This window comes from Lathamus discolor, chromosome 8, assembly GCF_037157495.1.
Source record: "Lathamus discolor isolate bLatDis1 chromosome 8, bLatDis1.hap1, whole genome shotgun sequence".
In the NCBI taxonomy this organism is placed as follows: Eukaryota; Metazoa; Chordata; class Aves; order Psittaciformes; family Psittacidae; genus Lathamus; species Lathamus discolor.
The window spans coordinates 19,581,111-19,594,159 of NC_088891.1; the positions used below are offsets into that span (position 1 = coordinate 19,581,111).

Consider the following 13,049-nt stretch of genomic DNA (forward strand, 5'->3'; position numbering starts at 1 on the left):
ATTTTAAATAGTTAAATTCATATTTAAAAGGCTGTCTTTAAAAACTAACCTTATGGAAGTGTGTCGAGCTGTTCCAAAGGTTTTTCATGCCCTAGAAAGGTGTGTAAGGCCTGAGATAACTTAAATCTTCCTCTCTGAGAACACGCTTACCTAAATTGCTGTACGTAGCACTGCAAGCATTTAAGTCAGGAGAATGCGAAGTTTCTTCCTTTTCTTCCTCCGCCTGTGGGCCACGGAGAGATGATACCGGTATGACTGAGGCACTGCCACCATTGTCCTGCTTCACAAACACAGCTCTGGGAACACGAGGGGACAAATCCTCCAGTGTCGTATCATCGGGCACTTGACTGAAACGAAACAAGACAAAATCACCTGGAGACCAAAGCTTGGTGCTGGATCCTACTGGCAGAATACCAGATGAGGCATTAAATGTCTTCAGGAAAGGGAATGAACTGGTAAAGTAGGAAAGCTGTGTTCACCCTTCCCTTTAAAAAACAACTTTCTGTAATATTTATTTTCCTTAATAAGAAGAAACAACTTTAGACTGAAATAGTAACAGGAAGAAAGGTTCACGCCTTTCATACAAAAGGGGTAACAATATGTTTTACGCTCGACTACGATCAAGATACATGCGCCTGTATATGTAGGCATGATTCTGCATAAAACATGTAGGGCTCATAGGACAACAGCTGAATTTAAGGTGCTTTTCACCAATCAGTGATTTTGCTTTAATCGAAGATACCAAGGTATAGCAAGGGGGCTGTGAAATCTTAATAAATGCATACAACTGTAATGATACATTTTCATGTGCTGGTAGGAATTGGGGAATTGACACGCTGGGAAACAGACCGGTAGCTTAGCTAAGCCAGTAATGTATTTCCCATGTAAAATTCTCCAGGATTAAAATCCATCTGCGTTAGACCAATTGGAAAAGGCCATGAAGACGTTCCTCTGTGCTCGCTCACAGCTATGAGGTTTGAACCAAATTGTGAAGACTTATACATTTTAAAAGTGTGAAAATCAGGGATTCCATCAGTTGCCATGGATACATTTACTGCGGTATGATTTAAAAATTGTGCAATATTTTAAAAACTATCCAGGTTTATTAAAAACCCCAATCCTACTGAAAACAGCAACAATTATCAGTAATATGCCACAAAAACATGTTGGAGCAAAAATATTTCTGTGCCTTTATGCTCTCTCTCACAGAAGCAAGTACTCACTGTAGGCCAAACCTCAATGTCCTGCTCACTAACCAAATAGAAGCAAGAATTTTAAGTACTCGTGACTTCCACAAGGGATCGGAGTAACGCTTCCTTCGCAGGATGAGCACCACATCATACATCTGGGCAGATAATTAATTTGTGTGGTAAAGATATAAAACTTCCTCAAAGACTTTACATAAATTACAGGCTTATGTCTCTATGGCAAAGCCAAACTACTGAAAATCACGGTACATAATCTTCCAGCAATCCCAGACTACAAAGATTAAAACATGCCAGTGCTTTGCATAACACAAGGCTCCATGTACGGTGCAGTGCGCACATGCCGTTTCTACTCAGACTCATGAATTCTAACTGCAGGCTGATACAAACCAAGCTCATTAGACCTCGTTAGTAAAAGAGGAAAAAATGGCAGAAGTTCAAAAAGATGTAATCTTTAATCAGAATAAAATTTTTCGTATGTTTTTAGTACCATGCATAGGAACGGTGTGAAGAACATTCCATGTGCCATAAATATATCCACGAGAAAGAGTTAACCTCGCGTAATTCCAGAGCAAAGCATACATGAAAGTAAAGCAGTAACAAGGCTCTCAAGATGATGAAAAAATCATCTAAAGGCTTGTAGTTGCTGTAAATCAGATACATACCTGCATTCCTCAACAGGAATACTTTCTTTAGGAAAAACTAGGTTCTAATAGCTTTACAGTTCTGTCATTGCCACAGACCAGGAATTACCGTATCTCCAAGTAAGTTTTTAGTACCGATGGGTGAGGTACAGAACATACTCATTCTCCAAACCAGACACATGCAAGCACATTCACTAAACCTAAGCTCAGAAGCATTTTGCCAAAGTAAACCAACAGCTAGAAAGGAAGGAAGAAAAAAAAATACCAACTCACCCACTGTACTCACTCACACAATTCCCCATTAAAGGAAATTCTTTCAGGGCCTTCTTGAGTCTTTTAATCATGTCTTGAAACTCTGGCGAGCCATTGATCCCACAGTGTTCTGATGTGCTACAAGTTGTGCAAGCTGTAAGCAACAGGGCTGAACTCTGCACAGAGTGATACACCTACTGCACCTTAATGTTTACCTTAGGGGGTTGGTCCCAGGGACTTGCCAAAGCGCCCCAGGAAACCACTCAGTTACAGCCCTGCCTTCTTAACTCTTCCACTGCCTCCTGAGTCGAAAACAGTTCAGAGTCTGCTACATCACTGTTCTGGTATGACAGCTATGGTCTTAGTCATGTTAATTAGCTAAGGAAAAGCAGGTTCAGATTTCAAGAGGAGTTTTAAGAACTTTGACTAAGCCGCTGGTAAAAGTAAGTGAATATCTCAAATCTGTACCCCAGCCAGTCTTCGTGTGTCAATCTGATACATTTTCAATCGCAGCACTTAGGTGTCAGGCCATGAAATCTGCGGGGAAAAGCTTCCCTGTAACTGAACAGAAAGGATGGAGCGATCCAGCTCGCGTACGAGGTGCAGCGACCCGCACGCAAAATGCCAACCCGTGACCAGCGCCGACAGAACCCAGAAGGAGCAAAAGGGGAAAACATCCTCACCCTGTAAGCTGCAGGAACCAAATTCCCAATTGCTTTTGCTTCGCGGAGTAGCCTAAACAGTTAAAAGCAGCAGTTTTCAAGAAAAGTAGAGCAGCTGATAAACAAGCAGTTCTCTGAGATTACAGCTATTAAAGCCTGGTTTTGCCTAACTTTGTATCTGCTTGTTGATAGCAAGTGATACTTAAAGCTATCTCCTTATTTGGGATATTTATAGCTATTTTGCCAGGATGGATTCTTTGATGCCTTGCATAAGAGCACGTATTTAGCTTTTACCATAGTGGGTGCAGCCTCCTCTGTCCAAGCCTTGTTCTTTTCCCTTTTTTATTTCAAACCTAAACTTCATAGGAAATTAATTACCTCGGGGAACTCTGCTCGCCATAAAAATGACCGTCCTTCCAATTCACGTCCCACTGAATTCGCATGCTTGTCACTCACATGCACACAAGCTCAAAATGGTTTTAAAAGTGGTTTTCTTCTGTGGGGACAAATGCCCCTGACTCCTTCCCTCAGGCTCTCCTCCTGCACAGCTTTTGGAGGGTAGCCAAAAAGATGATGTGCTCTAACTCGCCTCGGTCTTTTGGGAATAACAAGAACCCGGAAAGCAGCCTGCGCAGTGTGTTGATTTTCATGAGGACAGTGGAACCACAGCTATTGTGTGACCTGTATTTTCCTCTATTCAGATCACACCTTCTCAATTAGCGTGATTCATAAGCAGCAATGAATAGGAGGAGAGAAAGCAGAATACTTATAAGAAGTGATTCTGAGAGTGCATTCCTGAGTTAGGGTCAGACCTAGAGGTCAAGCTGAGGGAGTACAGCTCCGTGCAAGACAGCACATAAATCCAAGTGGCAGAAACTAGAGACAGAAACAGAGGAAAGCTGATGTGGCCTTCGACCCAGCTGAGGCTCTGATCTCCTCCCTCAGTGGACATCAGCAAAGCAGTAGACAGTTTGAGATGAGAGAGCCTGACAAGGCAGATGACTCAGTTCTACACAAAAAAATCTGTGTAATTTCTAGATATAGTTAGTTTCAAAGAGATCCCTTTGAGGTCCCCTCAGGCCCAACACTTTTAAACTAATAAAGCTAATATAAAGCCTAAATTGACTGAGTAATGCTTGAGGAAAAATGCAGAGGTTCATGGCTTGAAGGCAGTCAAGGCCTCCTTACACAGGAACTTCTACTCGGAACAGAGACCACTTCATTCCTGCGAAACACTAGGCCAAGGCCATGAGTGCCCAGGTTTCAGTCAGAGTACACATGGGTGTACTTATGCAGTGGCTCATGCAGTTCAGTTCCTCATCACCCCAGTCAGCCAGAAATAATCATGTAAGAAGAAAGTGAAAGAAACTTCTCAAATGACCATCTGCACTAACTAAGCCATCAAGTTTATTCCCATTTCTTATTGATTTAGAAGTGGATTAGTCTTGAAGTATGGGAATTTATGTATTTTGTTTTAAATCTGGTATAAAGTGATGTTTGCATGGATAAAGAGAGCACATCTGATAATCCAGTAAAGACATCCTGCTAAGCTCTTTAGTGTCAGTGAAACTTGATGGCAATGGGTTCTACAGATTAACTGTGCATTCTAAAAGAGACATTTGTCTTTATCCATTTTAAGTTCTCAGTCTTCCCATTTTCCAGGCTGTATCAGAGGAGGTAAGCACAATAATACATGATTTACCATTCCTTAATCTAAACTTATAAAATAATAAATGGTAAAATCCCTTCTGCTCGGTTCTTTAGCAGTGCTTGGTGTTTACAGGTATTCACATAAATGTTACTAAACTTCTTGCTTAATGAATGTGCATGATTCCCACTTCTGTTAGCAGAGGGATGCGCTAGAGAAAAGTCCCACCCAAGCTTTTCATTGATGAAACCATGTAAGATAGGTGGTTAATCCTTTTAAAAGCACTGCTGAGTGCTGCTAAGGTAAATAAGCCTTGCTAGTACCTAGAGAAAAGCAAATCAAGATGGATTTGAGGAGATGGGGGAGCTGATAGTTCCACATGAAGGTTTCCGTTGGGCATTTCTCCCCTTTCAGTAGACTTGCTCGAGCAAGGTTTTGCTTTTGTTCTACAACATCCTTGAATCCTCCTCACAAATTTATGCAAGCCACACTTCAAGTGTTTTGGATTCAGGTTAGAACCTTACCTTAAGACTTACACAAGAGGTCCTCCAAAGTGGGAAGGACTTTGTTTTGAATGGAGCCCTACTGTGAGTTACAAGATTTTGTTCTCAAGCAGCTGTGGAATCTGCAGGATTAGATCAATGACGGTGAGAAAGGGGAATGTGGCCGTGGTGGTTATTCCTGCCTGCCTCTGGCTGCAATCTTGGTCTTAACACATAAGGACATTTTTGAAGAACAATGCTTGCAGTTGTTTTTACTGAGTAACCTGTTACAACATCCATATTCCTCTAGCCACCCAGAGAACTCACAGTAATGTCATGGCTCCTATCCCACTGACTCAGGAGAGCTCCATTCCATACACTGCTCAGGTTCAGAAGGCCACAGATGATGTGCGCTGTGGCACTCCCCAAGCCCCAGTCACCTATTTTATCCTCCCCCCCTCCCCTTAAATAACACTTAATGGCATAAAAGAAATTGCTAAAAAAGCCACTGAAGAAATAACCCATTTGGGACCTTTTAAGTGTTGGTGCTCCAAATCACCTCACTGGAACTGTCTTTCTCCATTGCCTGTATATGGAAATTCAATGCCTGGCTTGGATTCTAGAAATCACATTTGTAATGTAAAGCAAACAGTGCTAGCAGTTGTCAGCAGCCTCAAGGCAGGCAGCACAACAAAAAGCACTTGAGATTCACTTCTACTCCTGAAATGCTCCCATGGCAGGCAGGAACTGTGCAAGTTTTTGGCCAGTTCTCTATAAGATTCTCCCATCACTGACATCTGTGTTCATTCCAGGAGCAGCAATCTGGCTGGAAGTTACTCAAGGTGAACTTCATCCTACAAGTGTGGCACTGTGGTAAGATTTGATGGATAACAAGGCATTTCCTAAAGCTTTGATACCTACGTCCTCTGATAAATATAGAGCCCATAAAAAGTGTCCAGTGAAACACCCAGGAGCTATTTTAACAAAAAATAGCCTTAAAAGAGGGCCAATGGCTGAGGTAATGTGTAGCTGTGATGCTTTTTAAGAGAAATGTTCAAAACTAATCTTTAAAGCATGTTTAAGCATCTCACCCCTTTTGGAAGCAAGATACAACAACAGCGTAGTGACCTTCTGCAGCTACAGAACAACAGAACTCAGATGTATAGATTACAAGCTCCAATGCTTTTCACACCTTTTTAGGAATTAGATTGGTAATCCCAGCTTTAGCTGTGAATTAATGCTTTCTTATCTAAAGCAGAATGGAACCAATATGCAGACCTCACTATGTGAAAGAAGTACTTCAGTAAACATACAGTTTTATCTTTAGTTCATCCAAGTCTGGCCCAAAGATCCTATAAAGGAAAGTTATGGCTGACTTGTAGCTATGAAAGGAAGCTATTCAGTTTAATACATAACTGAAATGGAAATGGCTGTGCACAAATCAGTTGTACCTTGATTTACAAAGGCACTGCTATCTAAACCAGTGCTGAATGATGTTTCAGTTCAGCTCTGCTGTGGTTTATGAAGATAGGAGAAGAATCAGAAGGCTGTTCTGCAGTTTTCTTTTAGGAAACATCTCAATCTAAAAAGGTGCTACAGTGATCTCTCTATAAAGGTGAAGAGAAGCCTTTATCTTGTGAAATTCCAGTAGCAACAGCCTGATCCACTAGATAACAAAGCCTTTGATGAATCTCTTTTGTTTAAGCTTGTGCTGTGTGGATGCCACGCTGTGCTGTACCAACCTCATCAACTACACTGAGGTAGGCAAAAATCGCACGTTTTATTTTTAGAGGTAAATTTTAGGTTTTGCTGAGAACAACTGCTGCATCATTAACTGTGCTGCTCCAAACCCATCTCATTTTAATTCCAATTAGTGATAAAGCTGATGTGAGTACTGATTTTAGCTACAATTAATCTATCCGTCTTGCCACCACAAGAGTGGGGCACTAAGGAGGTGGGAGCAAGTGCATCTCCTGATGCTAATGCTGCTAGAAACAAAAATGTTGGTACAAGCTCATTTTCTCTAGCTTCTCCTGGGGGTAACAGAAAAAAATGGTTCTTTTAAAGGGGGGTTGAGGGCACAAACATCTCCAGTTCTTTAACTTGCTCTTCAAAGTTACCTACTTCTCCCCATTTCATTTAGGGAAGGTCTACAGAGATTAGACTCCTATCAAGGGTTATTCCAGCCCGGGGTATATTCCCCAGTTTTCAGCCTTAACCTGTAAATACTGGGGCACCCCCTTTTGTCATTGCCCACACCCCTGTGTTATTGTGGTACCATACGTCTTGCAGAGATGCTGAACACTTACAGCTCCATAACTGCTTCGTCTTTCTGAAACTCAGCCCCACAATTTGTACTGGGACTTTTTAAACCCCATTTGTTAATTTTCAGGGACCTTTTTTCCCTTTTTAAAACAAACCCCTTGACCTTGAGACTGCAATTCAACCAAGTCTGTAGCAACAGGCAGTCCTCTGAGGTTTTGGAGAGTATCCTAGCTTGTATTTGGGGCAATTACTTCAAATGTAAATCTACAGACACCAGCTTTACATCATACTATGATAAACACTATTACCACCTTACATTACAAACCCCAATGCTGTCCACCTCTGCCAAAAGGCAAACAGTCTGAAAGGTAGTCCTGATCCTCATCAGAATGCTGTATCAGTGTTCCCAAGAGGCGATGCAGAAGTGATTTAATTACTTGGTGCAAATGGTCTCTCCTGGTTAGTCTGAACAGTTACTTTTCTTTAAGACAAGCAGCAGTCAGTGGCTGGTAAACTCCAAACTGTGCTCACAAAGAGGATTCTATCAGTTAAGTCAATTTTAAAACCATTTTAACTAAAATTCACTGCAACTTTTTTGTATAGACAATGGAGAAAGAAAACTAAACTTTGGCCACGATACATTTTCTGAGGCTCATAGCTCAAACTTCACAACATTTTTCATTTCCTACCACTAAGTTATTGTTATAATGCATTAAATAATGCAAGTTTGAAGCTATTTCGGAATTGGTGTGTATAACAACATTGGAAGACATTTGGATACATCCACAGCTGTGGTCTCTACTCAGTGAAATGCCTATTCTGCCCATGGGACTGACTGCAACAAGTGTCTCCAGCCCTCTTAGGTTATGCACTGCCATGAGCTGCAGGAACTCAGAGGTATGTTGAAAACAATGCATATCTTGAAGTAAACACACTGCTTTGTGTTCAGAGGCAGCCAAGAAAGCATGTGTACCCTTGATAAGGAAACAAACAGACCTTTAAACCAACAGGCAGACCTGAAACATTCAACTGCCACAGACTTATAGAGTAAAATAAGCATCTGCTGGCCAAATACTTTCACAGAAATTGAAACAGTGAATCAAAGAATGGTTTGGGTTAAAAAGGACCTTAAGATCATCCAGTTCTAACCCCCTGCCATGGCTAGGGATGCCTCACACTAGACCATGTCACCCAAGGCTCTGTCCAGCCTGGCCTTAAACACCACCAGGGATGGAGCATTCACAACTTCCCTGGGCAACCCATTCTGGTGCCTCACCACCCTTACAGGAAAGAACTTCCTTACATCTAACCTGAACTTCCTCTGTTTTAGTTTAAACCCATTGCTGCTTCTCCAGGCTGAACAGCCCCAACTTCCTCAGCCTGTCTTCATACGGGAGGTGCTCCAGGCCCCTGATCATCCTCGTGGCCCTCCTCTGGACTTGTTCCAACAGTTCCATGTCCGTTTTATGTTGAGGACACCAGAACTGCACACAATGCTCCAGGTGAGGTCTCACAAGAGCAGAGTAGAGGGGCAGGATCACCTCCTTGGACCTGCTGGTCATGCTCCTTTTGATGCAGCCCAGGATACGGTTGGCTTTCTGGGCTGCGAGAGCACACTGAAGCCGGCTCATGTTCATTTTCTCATCAACCAACACCCCCAAGTCCTTCTCTGCAGGGCCGCTCTGAATCTCTTCTTTGCCCAATCTGTAGCTGTGCCTGGGATTGCTCCGACCCAGGTGCAGGACCTTGCACTTGGCCTTGTTGAACTTCCTGAGGCTGGCATTGGCCACCTCTCAAATGTGTCAATGAAACCACCAGACAAAACTGTCAGGCTTAACTGGAGCTCCCAGCCCTACTGAATGCAGTGCCATCAGGGGACAAAGTATATTCGTCACTAAAGGCCTTGCAAGATGGAGATATTTTATAGATAATCTATTTCTATTATTACTTTTTTTACATGGTTTATTTTGGGAGTGCTGCAGTGATGTTGCAGTGTGGCATCAAGTTAATTTGCATCTATTGTGTTCTTGGGTATGCAAGATAAAGTTAGCACACCACCTTTTGTGAGTCACAGACCTTTCCATTTCTGTTATATTTTTCAATAGCTGCCTTCTATTTCTGCAGAGAAAGTCTTTAGTTCCCTAAAATGCAGGAGCCCTTTCTTAAACTGGAAATTCAGGGAAATGTATCTGATTCAATGTAACATGGCTATTGTGACATATGAGCGAACCTGCAGTGCAAATCCGAATGCCAGCTACTCCTTCTAACCCATTTTTCTTAACTTTTTCTGCTATCCAATGTAACTCAAAGATTTTAAAAGTATGCTTTAAGTTACCTGATATAAATAAACTTAAACTTAATGCAATAAACCTCCTTATCCTCTCCCCTTTTCAGCAGTATATACAGGGCAGTTCACAATGAGTAAGTGACTAAAAAAGATGAGCAGTACCTGGGGATTTTCTTGGGAATCTGAGGTGGTGATGAATGGCTCACTGGTTTCTGATCCAAGCTCTCTGCAGGCTTCTCTTGTGCTTCTCCTTTGTCTCTCGCTAGCACGTCCGCAATAGTGGATTCCACCCCACTCTTGTTCTGATGCTCAGCCTTTGGTTCGGCTTGTGCTGGTTCGCATCTATACATGAAAACGATCGACGGCTTCTCACTGGAGTCTGACTTGGCCTCAGTGAACCAGTGATGACGCTGAACTGGAGGAGGGGGGAGCATATGTATAACGGTTCCATCGAGACCCACCAATTTTCCTTTCTCTCGTTCCTTCTCTTTGTCTTCCTCATCATCAGCTTTCCTGCGGCGGAAGAAGCTCTTAAACGATATCCAGCGTTTGGGTTTCGCATCAGCAGCTCGCCGCCCTTCTGAATGGAGGATTGACTCAGCCTCTGTCGACCTGGTGGGGCTGTTTGGTTTGCTCCAGTTGCTGAAATGCTTTTGCAGCAGGTTACTTGCGTGATAGGGCGAAGAAGTGGACCGAGGAGGAGGAAATGGCGGTGCTTGCTCTGTTTTGGGACTTGTGGTGTTTGGGGAGGCTCTCACTGGCTTTGGAGAGTGAGTGACAGCTGGCTGTGAAAGTGAATCTTTCTGCATCTTAATGGCAGTGTTTTCCGCCGTCTTGGATGCCTCTATTTCAGACTGTGATGTAAACAGAGATTTGGGTCGTGCCAGGGTGTTTTTAGTAGCATCTCCATCAGGGGGTAAGGAATACAGTTCTTCCACGCTACAGGACTTGGGTCCAGACTGAGGCGTTTCAGGAGGAGACTGCGGGGGCTGGATAGAAGCCACGATCTGTGAAAGCACCGTGCTTGCGTTCTCTCTGCCGCTGCTGCTGCCAACAGAAGCCTCTGGCTTTAGGTCTGGTTTTGCTGCAGGCTCTTGTGTTGTCTTCTGAACCCTTGGTGGGGAGCTGTGGTCAGAACTATGGCTTCTCTGTGGCGATATCTGACTTTTACCGAGACAGCTATTAAACTCTTGGACCTTTTGAGCCACAGAACCCAGCCTGCATTCAGAGCTATTAGCCACCCCCTTCGCTTGGGAAAGTTCACTGGGTTTACTTCCTACGGCTTCAGTCATTTTGCTTTCTATTTCTTCATATGTGTGGCTTATTACACTGGTAGTTTTATCTTTGATGGACAGCTCCCCACTGGTCCCCAGGAAACTTTTATAGATAGCCAGGTTATCATACGCATTTGGATTGATTACGATAGGAACTTTAATAGCATTTTTGGAACTCTTAGCATAGGTGGGCTCATCATGAATGATAATAGGAAAAGGTGGCATGCCAGCGTTGTTGTAGCTGTTGAATTTTATTTCAGATAAATTGGGAGACTTAACCGGGATAGTTTTGGAAGAAACGTTTGTAGCTGTAGGCGAAGTAGGAGCTGACTTGTGGCTTGTCTTCCTGGGGGGAACAGAAGGTCCTGAGCTGCTGGAAATTAACTCCACCTTAGGTATCTTCTGTCTTGGACTAGTGCTAGAAGTCCACACTTCTTGATACCTGATTGCACTGGATTTTTTCAGGTTAGCATTCACTCGTACAGGCGATGCGGCAGAGGATGTAATAGGTGTGCCTGGAGTTACTGGTGAGCTTGAGTTAGAGGATGTAGTTTTGGTTTCTGAGGTTTCAGGCTGATTCTCCTTACATTCATTGGTCATGGCAGCTGATACATCTACTACGGTATATGGCTTGCAAACTGGTTGTTCCATATTGACCACCCTGTAAGGTTTAGCTTGCTCTTCCACAGGCACCAAATTTATAGTTACAGCTTGACCAGCAACATCCGAAGGACCTTTATTCTCTTGCTTATCAGTCTGCACAGCAATTTTCCCATCCTTCTCTTCCAGTCGAAGTGCAAGGACTGCCTTGTGAGTTTCCAGGCTTTTCGGCACATTTCGGGGGGCTTTTGACACATCTTTCACTTGCTGACTGTCACAAAGACTTTCATATTCGGGTTCAATCAGTTTGAGGTCCTGAGGAGTACTTGGAGACAGCCCTCCGTTACAGAGCTTCTGTGAAGAGCTGCTGGTTGTTCCAGAACGAGACTCTTCTGTCAAGGAAGAATCGGGGGATGTAGAATCAGAAGATACCATGCTCTGCATGCTCTCCTGCCCATAAAGAATCACAGCCTCTTCCCCGTAACCATTTAAAATCTCATCATAACTGTCGTCATAATCTACGGCACAGATCCGCTGGAGAGACTTGTTTCTGAGGGGCACGGTATTCCATTTCTTGTCAACACCGAACTGAACGGGAGACAGGGTGTTAGCTCTAAAATTAGCAAAGCGAGGCTGGCCCCTCATACGAATTTCCATTGCTAGCAGCTCCTCATCACTTTCATCCCAGCTCTCATGCTCTTCTTGCATGCTGCCAAAAAACGTGTCATCCTCACTCTCATCTCCGCTGGAGAACTCTGGGTAACAGAAACGTCCACCTTCATTGCTTATGACTTCAGTGCTTCCGCTCAGAATAACGTGCTTACCGTGTGAATCCTTCATTCCACCCATCATGCAGCTTGGAGGGATCTTTCTTTCCAATGACTTCTTATAACAATTATTTATTCTCCCCAAGAAGGTTTCTCTCGAGTTGGTTTCACTTCCCGTTAGCTGAGGTGTGCTATCCAAACCCGCGATCTCCTTCAAAACTTCGGTCAGTCCATTATTATTGTTATTTGGTATCTTACCTACACCATCGTTGTTGCCATAAGGCCTATGCACATGGCTATAACCCTCAATTTCATCTTCATTATTATTGTTCAGTGGTTTTTTGTTCAAGACAGCTTTGTTTCGGTTCCAACCTGCAGGCACTGCTTTATTCTCACAAAGATCCGGTGTGCTGATCTCGCCACATACACCCTGCCCATCTACTACCATCATGGTGGGTTTCACAGCTATCGTGGGCTTCTTTGCCACGGGCGGTCGGAAGCTTCCTGTATTTCTCCCACGCTGGCTGTTGCTTTGGTTTGCATTGGCTTTCAGATTTGCATGCGACAGGGTTTTCTTTTCGGACACGGGGGGTAACTGATGCAAGCTTTTGGGCTTGAAGCAGTTCTTACATTCACCAGGCTTCCAGACGTGCTCAGTGAACGTGCTGCAAGCAGACATTTTCCCAGAGCTCTGCGCTGGCTGCTGTGTGCTTCAGTGCATGGTAAGAATTCCACCCATATGTTTCCACTCTGTTCACTTCGTGTGACTCCTGGCTTGAGCAGTGATCATTCTGAAACACAGAAGAGAATGAGGATAAGAACAGGGAAAACACAGGCTGATCATTACACTTCTATTTTCTATGCTATGAACCGCCCGGCACGAGCAAGCAGCCTTTTGCTGTGGTGCTAGCTCGTTTTACCTACATTCACAAAACTATGCAGCTGAAATGCAGAAAGAGTCGT

General features: G+C 43.4%; 1 protein-coding gene across 3 annotated transcripts in view; it reads right to left on the reverse strand.

Annotated features, from left to right (window-relative positions):
* PEAK1 (pseudopodium enriched atypical kinase 1) overlaps window positions 1-13,049 on the reverse strand; it is a 113,874-nt gene that overhangs the window by 25,116 nt on the left and 75,709 nt on the right. For 2 of the 3 annotated variants that reach the window (XM_065688071.1, XM_065688072.1), the window contains exons 4-6: window positions 9,608-12,877; window positions 2,123-2,239; window positions 151-347 (exon numbers count right to left, since the gene is read on the reverse strand). In XM_065688071.1, the coding sequence (XP_065544143.1) occupies window positions 151-347; window positions 2,123-2,239; window positions 9,608-12,765 (3,472 nt within the window). In that variant the 5' untranslated portion in view covers window positions 12,766-12,877. The remainder of the gene's footprint in view (window positions 1-150; window positions 348-2,122; window positions 2,240-9,607; window positions 12,878-13,049) is intronic. The other variant, XM_065688073.1, reaches the window with a different exon arrangement.